This window comes from Xyrauchen texanus, chromosome 35 (genome assembly GCF_025860055.1).
Source record: "Xyrauchen texanus isolate HMW12.3.18 chromosome 35, RBS_HiC_50CHRs, whole genome shotgun sequence".
Taxonomy (NCBI): Eukaryota; Metazoa; Chordata; class Actinopteri; order Cypriniformes; family Catostomidae; genus Xyrauchen; species Xyrauchen texanus.
This window is the reverse complement of record NC_068310.1, coordinates 35,620,797-35,635,368: the sequence shown is the minus strand read 5'-3', so window position 1 is coordinate 35,635,368 and position 14,572 is coordinate 35,620,797. Positions and strand designations below refer to the sequence as shown.

At 42.6% G+C, this 14,572-nt stretch overlaps 1 protein-coding gene across 5 annotated transcripts in view; it reads left to right on the top strand.

The window, feature by feature from the left end:
• LOC127629048 (protein Shroom3-like) overlaps window positions 1-14,572 on the top strand; it is a 75,825-nt gene that overhangs the window by 48,656 nt on the left and 12,597 nt on the right. For 4 of the 5 annotated variants that reach the window (XM_052106065.1, XM_052106068.1, XM_052106069.1 and 1 more), the window contains 4 exons: window positions 1,238-1,372; window positions 8,420-11,417; window positions 13,223-13,284; window positions 13,583-14,317. In XM_052106065.1, coding sequence (XP_051962025.1) covers window positions 1,238-1,372; window positions 8,420-11,417; window positions 13,223-13,284; window positions 13,583-14,317 — 3,930 coding nt within the window. The remainder of the gene's footprint in view (window positions 1-1,237; window positions 1,373-8,419; window positions 11,418-13,222; window positions 13,285-13,582; window positions 14,318-14,572) is intronic. The other variant, XM_052106066.1, reaches the window with a different exon arrangement.

Genomic DNA, 14,572 nt, shown 5'->3' with positions numbered 1-14,572 from the left:
CATCGGCAAAATTCACTATGAGTTGACCTCTAATGCATTGTGGTGACGAGTTGTACAAAGGCAAACAAATGTTCAAAATCAAGTTGAAATATGTACAGTATTGCGACTCAAATTTCTAATATGGTAAGAGTTCTAATACAGCTCTAAAATAGGTATGTGCTAGATTTGCCCACTCAGCTGAAGGAGTACAATCTTTCTGGGATTGTCTCACTGGCTACTGATCTCACACTATCATTAAGACCTTATTAGGTCACTTTGGTCAGTAGGCTCAAGGCTGGTTGGGCACAAACTGGCACAGACAATGTCTTTGAGTGGCATTTTATGTGTGTGTGTGTGTGTGTGTGTGTGTGTGTGTGTGTGTGTGTGTGTGTGTGTGTGTGTGTGTGTGTGTGTGTGCGTGTGCCTGTGTGAGCATGTGCGTTTTTTCAAATGTCTGGAGCAGCAGTAGGTACAGACAGTGTGTTGACCATTTGATGAGAAACATTCATTATGTTCCACACTGCTTGAAACCAAAAATGTTTTTGTTCCAAACAATGGTGGCATTTTTACCATGTTTCCACAACACACTGCAGAACGCTATGTGAAAACCAAAAATAGACATTTGCTTCCAACCCTCTCAATTTCTCATAATCATGAATAAATTTTTCCAAAATAAATTTGACAAATCACATATCCTAGAGGTTCAGGGCCATTACAGGTTTTTCAAGACTGTTCTAGATTTCGTTCATTTTTGTGTATAAAACGTGAAACCTAAATTCTTATTCCAAATATTGGTTGAGCTGATAAGAGTGCGTTTGATGGCACAATCTGTCTAAAGTATTTATTTGAGGTTCTGTTATTAGGCCACCTCAGTGCCACATTCTTCAGGGATGTTTTGATCCATTTTTCTTTGAAGCATTGACTACATCAGACAATCAGCTTCCAATTTAGTCTTTGTGTTTACTTTAAACTACTTTTACTATTGATTTGACTTTATTTAAAATAAAATAAATACAGATACTGATACATTTGTGTTGACATGAACAGTACGTTTCTTATATTGCATTCTTGAGTATTGTAAAAAACAGGCATGGATTTTTAAACCTGTTTTTTAAAATGGGGTTCATTATTAAGGGTGTGTTTGTGTACGGCTTTATGTGTGTATCAATGTGAACGTGTGTTTGCATTTACTGTATGTATGTCTTTCACCTGTGTGCTTGCATATGTTTTGATCTGTCTGTCTATATCTCTTTCTCAGACAAAGTGAGCCTGGCTCTCGACCTCATTCCTGGCACTCTACGAAGCTGGGCGAGGGCCCTCAGGACTCAGACAGCATGATGCAAGTCACCCAGGGTGGTGTGGGAGCCCCCTGGCACCAGAGCTATCATTCAAGGTCAGTACAACTCACACACACACACACACACACACACACACACACACACACACACTAGAACACCTGCAGACTAGGGATCCTTTAACCTGTTGATACGCACCCCCTTTTAGATTAGATTAGATTAGATTCAACTTTATTGTCATTACACAAGTACGGGTACAAGGCAACGAAATGCAGTTTGGGTCTAACCAGAAGTGCAATAAATACTATTAGTACAAATTAAATTGGACAAAAACTATCCGAGTAAAAGTGCAGTGGAAAGTAATTGCATATTACAGTTAAAGTACGGTTTTCCAAATGTATATGTAAACAATTGGTACTGTAAATAAACAGTCGGCAGTGCAAATGATATTCCAGTCAGATAAGTAGTGCAAGATGCATATGTAAACAGTTGTTACTATAATATAGTCAGCAGTGCAAATGAACATTATAGCAGTGCAGATAACAAAGTGTATGAGGTATGAGGAGGGAGAGGAGAGTTTATCAGTATATGAGGGGAGTGGGATCAGTGAGGGTTAGAGTTCAGTAAAGAGACAGCTCTGGGGAAAAAGCTGTTCTTTAGTCTGCTGGTCCTGGTCTGGAGGCACCTGAAACGCCTGCCAGAGGGCAGGAGAGAAAACAGTCTGTGGGCTGGGTGAGAGGAGTCCTTAAGGATGCTGCGAGCTCGGTGCAGAGAGCGTTTCCTCTGGATGTGCTCGATGGCAGATAGTTGAGTCCCAGTGATGCGCTGGGCGGTTTTCACCACCCCGCTGCAGTGCCTTGCGTTCTGCAACAGAACAGCTCCCATACCACACTGTAGCACAGTTGGTCAGGATGCTTTCTGTTGCACAGCGATAGAAGTTCACCAGGATAGTCGAGGAAAGCTGATTCTTCCTCAGTGTCCTCAGGAAGAAGAGGTGCTGGTGAGCCTTCTTGACCAGGCAGGAGGTGTTGGTTGTCCAGGACATGTCCGCCGAGATGTGGGTTCCCAAGAACTTGAAACTAGAGACACGCTCAACAGCCATTCCATTGATGTGGATGGTGTCGTGTATGCCTCTTGGCTCTTTTCTGAAGTCCACGATGAGCTCCTTCGTTTTGGTGGTGTTGAGGAGCTGGTTATTTTCAGTGCACCATGTGGCCAGGTGCTTGATCTCCTCCCTATAGGCAGTCTCATCGTTGTTGCTGATGAGACCAATCACCGTAGTGTCGTCCGCAAACTTGATGATGGAATTAGATTCGTACACAGGTTTGCAGTCGGAGGTGAAGAGGGAGTAGAGAAACGGGCTTAGCACACAGCCCTGTGGTACACCAGTGTTGAGTGTGATGGACGTGGAGCAGGTGAAGCCAGATCGAACATTCTGGGGTCTGTTGGTCAAAAAGTCCAAAATCCAGTTGCACATGGAGGTGTTGATGCCCAGGTCTCCAAGTTTGGCTATTAGCTTAGTTGGGATGACAGTATTGAATGCTGAGCTGAAGTCAACAAACAGCATGCGTGCATAGGTGTTCTTTTTGTCCAGATGTGTGAGCACAGAGTGCAGTGCCATGGAAACTGCATCCTCTGTGCTCCTATTGCTACGGTAGTCAAACTGATGTGAGTCCAATGTGGATGGTAGAGAGTCTTTTAGGTGTGCCAGGACCAGCCGCTCAAAGCACTTCATTACGATGGGTGTGAGTGCTACAGGGCGGTAGTCGTTAAGGCATTTCGGGCTGGAGTGTTTTGGCACTGGCACAATGGAAGTGCATTTAAAGCATGTTGGTACAGCTGCTTGGGCAAGAGACAGGTTGAAAATGTCTGTAAAAACCCCAGCGAGCTGCTCCGCACATGCTCTGAGTACGCGACCAGGGATGTTGTCTGGTCCTGCAGCCTTGTGCACGCTGATCCTGCTCAGTGCATTGCAGACATCTGTAGACGAGAGTGTGATTGGCGGGTGGTCTGCTGAGGATTTGAGCTTGGTGGCAGAATCTCTGTTGCCTCTTTCAAAGCGAGCATAAAAGTCATTTAGCTCGTTCAGGAAGTTGGCATCAGTGGCTGCGGGGGTGGAGTGAGTTGGTTTGTAGTCACTGATGGCCTGAATGCCCTGCCACATACGTCGAGGGTCAGTGTTGGAAAAGTGTTTGAGCACAAACCATGAAAATGACATACCTGAACTTAAATGGATGAATTTACTGGACCCTTTGGAGTACCCTTTTGAAAGAAGACACTTTGGGCTTTATTTCACAAATTTTAGAATTAATATATGTTGTTATTTTTTAAAGTTAGAGAGAGCATGAGTAATGTATTTCAGTTATAATTTCTTAACTTTAAAAACAGGGGCTTTTATTTTGACAGAACATTTCAGGAAGCCGGTGACCATAGAGTGACTGTTTGTAGGCTAGTTCACAGTAGTTTAATATCCTTTTCATTCAAAATCTGGTTAATTGCTCCTCTGGTTCCAATCTATGGATGGCGTTTATGCTGACTGTGATTTTTGAAGCATCACCATCCACTTCAGGAAGCATCAGGACCTACTGAGCTAAGATAGGTTTCTAAATTTCTTCAAACGCGTTCTATTGAATTATTGCTTAATTATTATTATTATTGTCATTAATTGTTATTTATTATAATTAATAATATTACTATAATTAGTATTACATCTTACTATACAGGTGTAATATAATTCTGTTGCAATTTCTTCAATTTCAGGTCCCTAGCTTTTATTTTGAAACATGGTTTTATTTTGACGTGAGCTTTTATTTTGGACGCATGTTTATAACGGAAGCTTAAAGGTGCACTCAGTAAATTGTTTTCCTCATTAAAAATGTTTAACTCCTAAAGATGCGTGTTGTAATTTAGCAATATATGTAGAAAATCATGGCCACTCATATTACAATGAAGACTCCAATCACATCAGTAACCCTAAAAAGGGGCAGTGGGGGCTCAGTGGGGCTCTGGGTTACTGAACAAAAGGTTGGGGGTTCAAGCCCCAGCATCATGGCTGACCCTGCTCTCAGACCCCTGTTTAGCTGGGATATGTGAAAAAAATTATTTCACTGTATATATTCAAAAAAAAAAAAATTATGTATAATGTGTGACCATAATAAAGACTTCTATGATTTATTCTCTATGAAAAAAGCTGTTTTATTCTACACAGAGACTATACATACATGGGGCTTCCATGTTAGAATCACATGACCAGCTGAATACAACTGGCTTAATTTCAGTAACCATCCTGTTATTTGACACTTTCACTCATTGATTTAAGTAATCATGGCTGACTATGAATACTACATTTCTACAATGGCAACTGAAACTGTACGATGCTGCATCCAAGCCAGTAGGTGTCAGTGTAAGTCCAAGATGACACAAACAGAAACAGAGTCCACCTTTAAATTTTTCTGATGCATCAACAGTTTGTTACATGGCCCAGTGTGATTGTTAAAGTGCTAATGCTGTGATTTAATTATATAAATATATAGTCTACATGTAATATGTGCTTCACAGTGGATTAGTGCTCTACTTTGTCATCTCATACAACACAAATGATTGTTGATGTCTTTGTAGTTTCAAGTGTGTTTGGGCAGTTTGCTTCACATAGTCTTTTAAAGCAAGTAGTTTGAATGCAGACTAGGATTGCAGCATTTTGGCGTAAAAAGAATAAGAGTACATGCTCAAATAAGTTTGTGAGCATTTGAAGGCAGTCATGTGTCTGTCGGACCGTGTGTGGGTCCTGAAATAAGTCGGTGCTCGGTGTCTTTCTTTTAACAGTTTACTGTTGTGTAGCATCAGCAATGGACACTCTCGTTTATGTAGTTTCTATATAATTTTCCCCAATTTTCCCTGATATTTTTGCTATAACAGGATTTATGTTGTGTGTGCTTGTTATCTCGGTCATTATCGCCGTATTAAGACCAGACAAAAAATTGAGTGTGTTTGAAAAGGACTAGGGAGCAAAGCATTGACGCACGGCCTAGTGGAATAAACATTCTTTGGGATGAAACTCCCTCAACAACCCTGCAAAGCTTCTCATAGCGATGGTCACCATGGGCTACACCAATAGAGATCCACATTCTGATGACCCATTGGTCATTGTTTCATGGACTGACATGTGATTGGGTGATCCAGAGCTCTGGTAGAGCTGTTGACAATGGGTCAGTGACATCATGTTAATTATGCCAGCAGAAATACCAGCGTCTGATGCCAGCAAAAGCAGTCCAGCTCTGGCAACCAAATACCCATGAAAGGACAGTCGCATAAGCAGACCCAGGGCATCACTGTCCCACACACACTCAAAAAACAAAACAAATCTAACCTTTTAGCAAATTCCCATATTTGAGGAGTAGTGTAATAGATCTAACAAGGGAAAGAAAACCCCAAATTATAATTGTGTATTTGAATCAGCATAAACCAGGAAAGAGAGAGCAGGAAGTACAAGTAAAATTCAACTTTGATGCAAATTTACTAGGACCCTTGTGATTTCACTGTCAACACTAAATATTACTTATCAAGTTTGTAAATGTGCCAGACAGAGTTAAACTTATCAGATGTAATCTAATCTTTCTGGTAAATGGTTGAGACACAAAGAATGACAATGATGCCCAGTATTATTTCTTTAGATGCAGTAAATCAATGTCTTTGAAATCTATCCAAGTCTGTAACCGCTACTGATTAAGCTTAAACCAGGCGTCGGCAACCTTTTTGACATGGTGTGCCATTTTTTATTTTCCTGGTCAATGGCTGTGCCGGTTATTTTAAATCATGCAAGCAACAGCAAAAGAGGAGTAGGCATTTTTTAATTTTACGTTTTCGCACCTGCATTCCAATCTACATCTTGATGTAATCCTTCCTCATGATCACGCAGCATGTTTTCATCTGCTGAATGGGAAGCTAAACACTATTAAAGTGTGGCAAGACTTAAGCTGCGCATGCAAGCCATTCGCACATCACAAGTCAATCAACTATTTAGCCCTTTTCAGTGAATCACACCTGCAAATCCTAAAACTTTATTTCCTTGTTTACTTCATTTATTTTAATAGATATTTGAACCCCACGATGTGGGTTTATGTACATTTACATTTATGCATTTGGCAGACGCTTTTATCCAAAGCGACTTACAGTGCACTTATTACAGTGACAATCCCCCCGGAGCAACCTGGAGTTAAGTGCCTTGCTCAAGGACACAATGGTGGTGGCTGTGGGGAATGAACCAGCGACCTTCTGATTAACAGTTATGTGCTTTAGTCCACTATGCCACCACCACTATGTTTTCTCTTTTAATCGTTTAATGTAATTTTGAGTGTGACCATGGGGGGTGTACCTGTATGCTGGGTTGGAAATCTCAAGGATTAATTGTGGTGTTTTCTTTATTACATGATGTGCAAAAAGAAACTAATGAAACACTGTTGTGGTTTCGAGTCTTTAAACAATCTAGTCTGAGTAATAAAGGGGCCGAGTCTCCTTTTGGACCTTTACAGGTAACACACAGATGTTGCACTACAAATACGTGATGACTGAGTTGCACAATTCCATCATGGTCTATTTCAACAGTCATATTAGTTTAAATCTCCCTGATACATAGTAAATTAGATTTTGTCTCGATATATTCCAAATTTTCATTAGAAATGACTTTTCATTTCAGTGGGAGTCTGATAAAACGTGTTCTATTTAATAATTTGCAGAATTGGGGAACATATTTTTTTCCTCCCCTTTTCTCCCCAATTTGGAATGCCCAATCCCCAATGCGCTGTAAGCCCTCGTGGTGGCGTAGTGACTCGCCTCAATCCGGGTGGTGGAGGACGAATCTCAGTTGCCTCTACATCTGACACCGTCAGTCCGCGCATCTTATCACATGGCTTGTTGTGGCTTCAATGGCGATCTCTTTCCCGCACACACATACAGCATGGGCGCGGATACTTTGAAAGAGTGAGCGCTGCTGCTCTCAGCCAGAATAATCACACGTAAGGACATATACATGTGAAAACTGATGCACCGTATCAAAAATAAAGAATATATGATGGTACTAACTGTAGAGAGCGCATCAATATGAAGACAAATCCCGGACATTTAAAGCAATTTTGGAATCCCTGCCGGGCGCTTTTTTCAGGTCTGAAAAATAGGACATGTCTGTGGAAAAGAGGACGTATGATTGCCCTATGTTATGTTATTTTTTGTTTGTTTGTTTTTCATTGCATTACAAATGCCATGGACTCGGCCGGACTCTGAAAAAAATCCCATGTCTGAAGGCTCGAGTCCGAGTCAGGCCTGAGTAAAAATGCATCTGAGTCCGTGACAAGTCCAAGTCCATTAAAATTGTACTCGTATTTGGACTCGAGTACCCCAACTCTAGTAGGCTGTCATCCTCACAGCCTGACCAAAGCAAAGCAGGTGCATATACTCGTGCGATAACCAAAAGTGAAGCGCTGCCAGCTTGTGATGCACGAATGGCTTGCACGCGCTGAACGAGTCTGTTGGGTATACCGCAATCTCGTCACATATTTTAACTATTTGTTTAGCCTACCGTTCAGCTCATAAAAACACGCTGCGTGATCATGAGTAAGGATTACATCAAAATGTAGATTGGAATACAGGTGCAGAATTTATATAAATAAAAGAGTCTACTCCTCTCTCGCCATTGCTTGCATGCCAGAGATTACCCCTCCACATGCCAATGGTGGCACGCATGCCAAAGGTTGCCAACCCTTGGCTTAGACAGAGAACACAAAGCTCAATAGTTTCTTATTTCCCAAGTGATATTTTTATCCAATAAAACACTTATTAGAAGCGTTCTTTGGTCTGTTTTCCTGTTTTTTTACTTACTAATTCCAGAAATAATTAATTGTAATGCATGTTCGTGGATTATCATGAACACAAATTATCTTGTGAATAAACTTCTTGAATTATCTCGCAATATACAAATATACTATGATACATTTTACCTAAACTGAGGTGGGAAGTTTACAGAATTTCTAGTGTGAGATCATGTAAGATCAGTAAGTACTTTTATTTCAAACAACTTAGAGCTGTAGAACTATTTGTTTCTAATTGTTCACATTATATTACTTGACTTTCTCTTGGTTTTTCCTTACCTGCAGTGCCTCCACCACAGACCTATCAGGGTATGATACGGGATTCCTTAGGAAGAGCCCAGATCAATACAGTTCCCGCGGCAGCATGGAGAGCCTAGACCACACTCACCCAGTCTATAGCTCCTGTAATCAACTGTCATCCTCCAAATCCTCCAGCAGCATTGATCACCTGCACAGCAAGCGTGATTCTGCATACAGTTCATTCTCTACCAGCTCTAGTATCCCAGATTACCTTGCGGCTGCACCATCGTTTAACAAGGAGAGGTCATATTCCATGGAGAATGTTCCACAGAAAGAAGGGATGCAGCAGGCAGATATACGCTACATGCGCACCGTCTATGACCCCCAACAGGGTGTGTCTGAAGAGCATGAGGTCACCTCTGCTGCACTGATGAGAACCAATGAAAGCAGAACACAGTCTAGAAGTGGGAATGTCCAGGGCTTGATCTGTCATCGTGGCAGCAGTAGTAGTGGTAGTAGTGGAAGCATCGGAGGCACCACCTACACACAACGCCACAGTGTTGGGCCAGTCTGGGATCCAACACACAACCGGCATTCCAACGAAAACCTAAAAGGGGCACCAGCACCTCCATTACGTAGTGACAGCTATGCAGCATTTCGCAATCATGAACGGCCCAACTCTTGGTCGAGTCTTGAACATGCTCGGTCACAGCGAGCACTTCACAAGGGTTCCTGGAATCACTCAAGTGGTTCTGTTGCCACAGGAAAGTCCTCATTTGGAGCTGAAGGTCAGCTGCACACTGTGATTGAGAAAAGCCCTGAAAGTAGCCCCACCACCAAACCTAAACAGGGTTTTCCTCAGGCCGCACAGCCTGGCCGCCTCATGTTACCCTCCAGCATCTACCCTGTTCCACCACCCGAGACACATTTTGCACAAATTCCAACCAGTAACCCTAGCTCTGGTAGTGTGTACCCAACACTGGCTAAGGAGAGCAAGCACAACCCTCATTGTGACCTTTTAGGGGGGTTAGAAAGAGAGGACAGGGTCATGGTTGAAAATGGATACCAAAGCCATGCTCCAAGTCTAAGCCCTGTTCAACCCCACATTTTTGCACAACCTAAGCAATCTGATATCATTCAAGATGACACTCAAGTCAAATCTTTTTACCGATCTCACTTGAAACCACAAGAGCAGAAGACACCAGCATCATCTGTAGTCCAGGAGAGGAGGGACCCTTACACACCTGTTCAACCAAGAAGAGAAAGATCTAGGCTCTCGCATGGCTTGGAAGTTTATAACAATTACAGGCAACCTAAAGACAAAGAACAAAACAAATATAGTGAACAAAACACTGATCCTGACCCTCTTTACTCAGATGAGAAAGTTGCACAGGGTCAAGTTGCCCAAATATACGGAGGAAACTTAGTCCAGACACAAGGAGGTGACCACATAGTTAAACCATTAAGGCACTACAGTGACTCTAGTGCTCTCCAACAGAGAGGTCATGACCTGGATCACCCTCTGACCAGACTGGAGAATGCACTTGCTGAGGTTCAACGATGTGCTAGTCCCGAAAGTACAGCTAGCCAATGCAGTGTCCAGAGTGAACGTACCATGTCTGTGTTGGAGAAAGTAAGTCATTTTGAGAGACAGCAAGTTAAACCTCGCAGTCATAGCATCATCTCCAATCATAGTTCTAGTCAAAGCCAAGCACCAAGACTTTCCAGTGAAAACTGTTCCATCTCTAGCGTGGAAGATTTGCGCAACATCCATTATGGGAGATCTCAGAGTGCTTCCAGCATGGCAAGTTATGATGGACACATAGAGGTGCAACAGGATTCGCGAATGAGACGTGGAAGTAGTGACCATGCACGTCATCACCATCCACAAGACCCTGCCATCACCCTTCAGAGGAATAAGAGCACCTTCCAGCTTGGTGAGAAAAATAGCTACCAAGGTAAAGGTGACATTCATAATATCCTGGCCACCATCCAGGATACATATTTTAACAGAGCATATAGAGACAGCGTTAAAGATGCTCAGTCTAAAGTGCTGAGGTCTACTTCATTCAGAAGAAGTGACCTTAGCATTAATCCTCCAGCAGCGCCAGATAAACACATGTCCCTAGAGAGAAAAGTACCTGAGACAAGTCTCAAACCTGCTACATCCCCACACACTCCAAAAGAACGACATGTTGTTCCTGTTGAGGTATCAAATGGAACCACTCCTGATCTCCCCAGTGTCCCAGCCGTGGGACCCCCAGTCATGCGGATTTGTGGACGCAAACGATTTACAATGGAGAAGAAAAAACGATCTTACTCTGAGCCAGAAAACATGCATGAAGTTGGCGTGCTGACTCAGGAAATCAGTCAGGCTGAGAGGAAGATTCAGCAGCAGTTTTTGTCAAGTGAGACAAGTGTTGCCGACCGGCGCAGGATGTTTGAGCAAGTGGCTAATCTTAACGCCAACCCTAGACTAGTCTCCTCCAGATCAGATTTGAAGCAGATGCAGCAAGAAGCCCTTGTTGAGTACATGGAACGCAAAACAGGTAGAAGAATAGATGGGCATCCAAACCGCCCACATAGTGCATATCTACAGTCAGCTTCTTCCTCTTCCACTGACTCACGGAGTCTCACCTCAACCCCAAGTTTGTGCTCTTCGCAAGAGCCAGGTTACGATGGCTTCTTTGGGGGTGTTCATAAAGCGTCCACCCTTCCAGCAGGAATGCAAAGCTCCTTTTATCCAACCAGCACCACCCAAAATCACACACGGTCTGAGTTCTTCCCCATTAGCCATCAGTCACAAGGCATAAGTCATGAATATTCGAAACCAGAGACCAAGAAACCCATCACTACACAGATCCCAGGCCCAGCCAGACATCCCCATCCTCAGCACCTGGAGGCATATTTTGAGAAAGCCACCTCAGCCAGAAGCTCGGGGAGGTCAGCTTCAGCAGAGGATCTGCTTGACCGTAGTGAAGAATGTCCAGTTCCTCAGCACTTTCGCTCCAGGTCATCTCCATCAGTGGAGAACTTTAATCAGGTAACAAGCATCTTCAGCTCTATGTTATGCATTTACTGACGTTTTCATTATCCAAAGAGTATTCTCATTCAAAGAATTGCTGTGATTAGGTGGCAAATAGCCAGGTGAACATTCCAGTGTCACTGGTTAAATGTGTGTGACATGACTTCATACCACACAAAGTTAAACATCAACTTTCATCGCAGAGCAGATTTGCTTATTTTAACCCTTGTATATAGTTAAAACAGATTACTCAATGAGTGTATTTGCTTCCCGTAGTTGCACATTTACCAAGGAAAAACGACTTATACCTCAGTACTGAATAGAGTCAGTTCTTCCCTGATGGAAAGACATTCTCCACACCCACCCTCAACAAAACTATAATAAAATCCTTTCTTGCAACCCAATTAAGTTCTGAGAGCTTTGTAGAGGATTTAGAGGTCTTCTCTTCAGGAGACTTCTGCATGCAAAGCAATACTGATTATGGGTCAAAACTTTTCTCACAAAGCCACCTCCACAGATCTGTTACTCAAAGGGATAGTTCACCCAAAATGACTCACGCTCATGTTGTTTCAAACCCAAATTACTTTCCTCCGTGTAATGGTGATGTTGACACAATGTTTGCCTCGGTGACCATTTACTTTGACTACAGAATTAAAATTTTTGGGTAAGCTATCCCTTTAAGAAACAGTCCAGATCTGTTTATGTTCCTCTGATCATACTCATGAGCAAACTTGAACATGTTTCAGTATGACAATCTTAATGCACAGATTCCTTGCAGGCCAAGTAAACAGTAAGGTACTTGGTGGTCTGTCTATTATAGGGCAAAGAAGCAGTCCTGTCCAAGAGATGGGCAGATAATCATTTTTGTACCCACTCCTGGTGCACCACAGGAAGAGACCAGTGCTCCTCACTTCCTGTTTGGTGCCTCAGAGCCTGGGCTGCAGAGATCTGACAGATGTACACAGATAACTGCACTCCTTCTGTGCCCAAGGGGAGGCGTTGGAGATAATGGACTACCCGTCATGGTGTTAGGTTCAAAATATTTCAAACGGTTAAGAAGGTCATTTATCTAGGAGAGTAATTAGCCTTTATGTACATTTACATTTATGCATTTGGCAGACGCTTTTATCCAAAGCGACTTACAGTGCAATTATGACAGGGACAATCCCCCCCAGAACAACCTGGAGTTAAGTGCCTTGCTCAAGGACACAATGGTGGTGGCTGTGGGGTTAGAACCTCTGACCTTCTGATTAACAGCCCTGTGCTTTAACCACTATGCCTCCACCACACCACTTTATGTAAACAATAATAGCTCTGATGTACAGAAGATGTATTACTGTCCTGTGAAATTCCAGACTATGCCAACATTCCAAAATAGGCATTGGTTGAAGCTGTAGATAAAATGCCAGCATGATGACTTTGTTACTTATAATGTGGTGGTTTTGGATAAATAATCAACATAAGTGGACTCACCATGCATAAATCATCAATGTCAAGAGCACCATTAAGGTCACAGTCTATGTGTCTGCTTGCGGATCCTGTCTAAATGAATACAACATGGATCAGCTATGAGGATATTGTCATTGCCCTGTCTCTTTTTCATTAATGGATGTTGGTTTAACAGAAATCATGGTATGCCCTTGAGATTAAAATTAACATGAAAGGGCCAACATTCTTTTAACATGCTGTAACCATAAAATAATGATTAACTTCCTCTTCCTGATATTTGAATCATTCCCATTTCTGTACCTTGTCTATACAAAAATGTTATGATTTACCACCACCTGAAAGAACAATTATCTTCTTTTGTTCTCATTGTCTAGGACCTAATGGCCACAAACCTCCAACAGTTTATAGCTGCCTCCAAGGAATCCTCAGAAACCAGGTTTGTGTATATAATTGTGTAAAAAAAACTCAGTTCATTATTAGCCCCTTGAGTTAATTATCCCATACACAGCATAAAGCTTTACCTTAACTGGTCAATGGCTTTGTCAGACACGAGTCCCAATTTTAGAGTTCGTTTTGACCCATGCAAGAATTCCCACCTGACATTGAAAGATAACTTATTAGTTGGATCTAATGAAATGAAAATCTTAGAAATCATAGAGAAAATCTGTCACAAGGCCACACTGTTGATGGTACTGGATGTTCTCATGTTATATCTTATGTGTGTTTGTGTTTAGCAGGGTGTTGGGGAACACAGCACCCAAACAGTCACGTGCAGAGAGGAGCTACCAGCTGAACCATGGTTCTGTCCAGCAAAACACAACTGTGCTGAGGCGTGAGCACCAGAGAAATTCTGACCGGCCCAGGGCACAAAGTGCTTCTGCTCTTGCTGCCTCCGTGGGACTGCCTTGTTCTCTCACCTCTCCAGGAACTGTTGTCAGTCTGGACTGGCATAATGGAGAGAGACTGTGTCAGCCCAACCTGGACTATATTGCTTTTCTAGAAACTGGCTCTCAAAGTCAAACGAGTCCGCACGGACTCTTGCGACAGAAATCCAACGACACCAGCACTTCTGAAGACACCCTGAAGGACTTTCCATGTCCAGTGACTTCAAAACCATCAAAGTCCACCCAGTCACCTCCATACCCGGAGGTCAAAATCATGGGGTCCCATACATCCCTGGAATATCCACCTGAAAGGTCATCAGATTCAAGGCCACCCACTTGGATCCCAGAGTCTGGTCTTCAGGACGTTCAGAATGCTGCTTTATTACAAGACGATGATGAAGTGTTTTTAGCGTCACTCCCACCACCACCATCTTTCCCCCCACCACCACTACTGCCAATCAGAGAGACAGAGATTACGGATGACTTCCCCCCACCCCCACCTCTTACACTAACTCCTCATCAACCCCCAGTTGAGGAGTTAGTAACAGAAGCTTTACAGTCATCAGGATCATTAAGACCAATCAGGTAAACATACTCATGAACGTACACAGAAATTATGTTTGGGCACATGAAGATATATGTGTTTAATGTAAACCAAGTAGGACATGTTCGTGGATCAACATCCTTGTTGGTCGTGGAACAACATTCCTATCAACCAATCAGATTTTAGGCATAGGGTTAGGTTTCGGGCTGGGGTTAGGGGCTTGAACAACATTTTTATCATCCAATAACTTCTCTCTGATTTTAGAGGTAAGTTAGGGTTAGGCTTTAGCTTCCTTG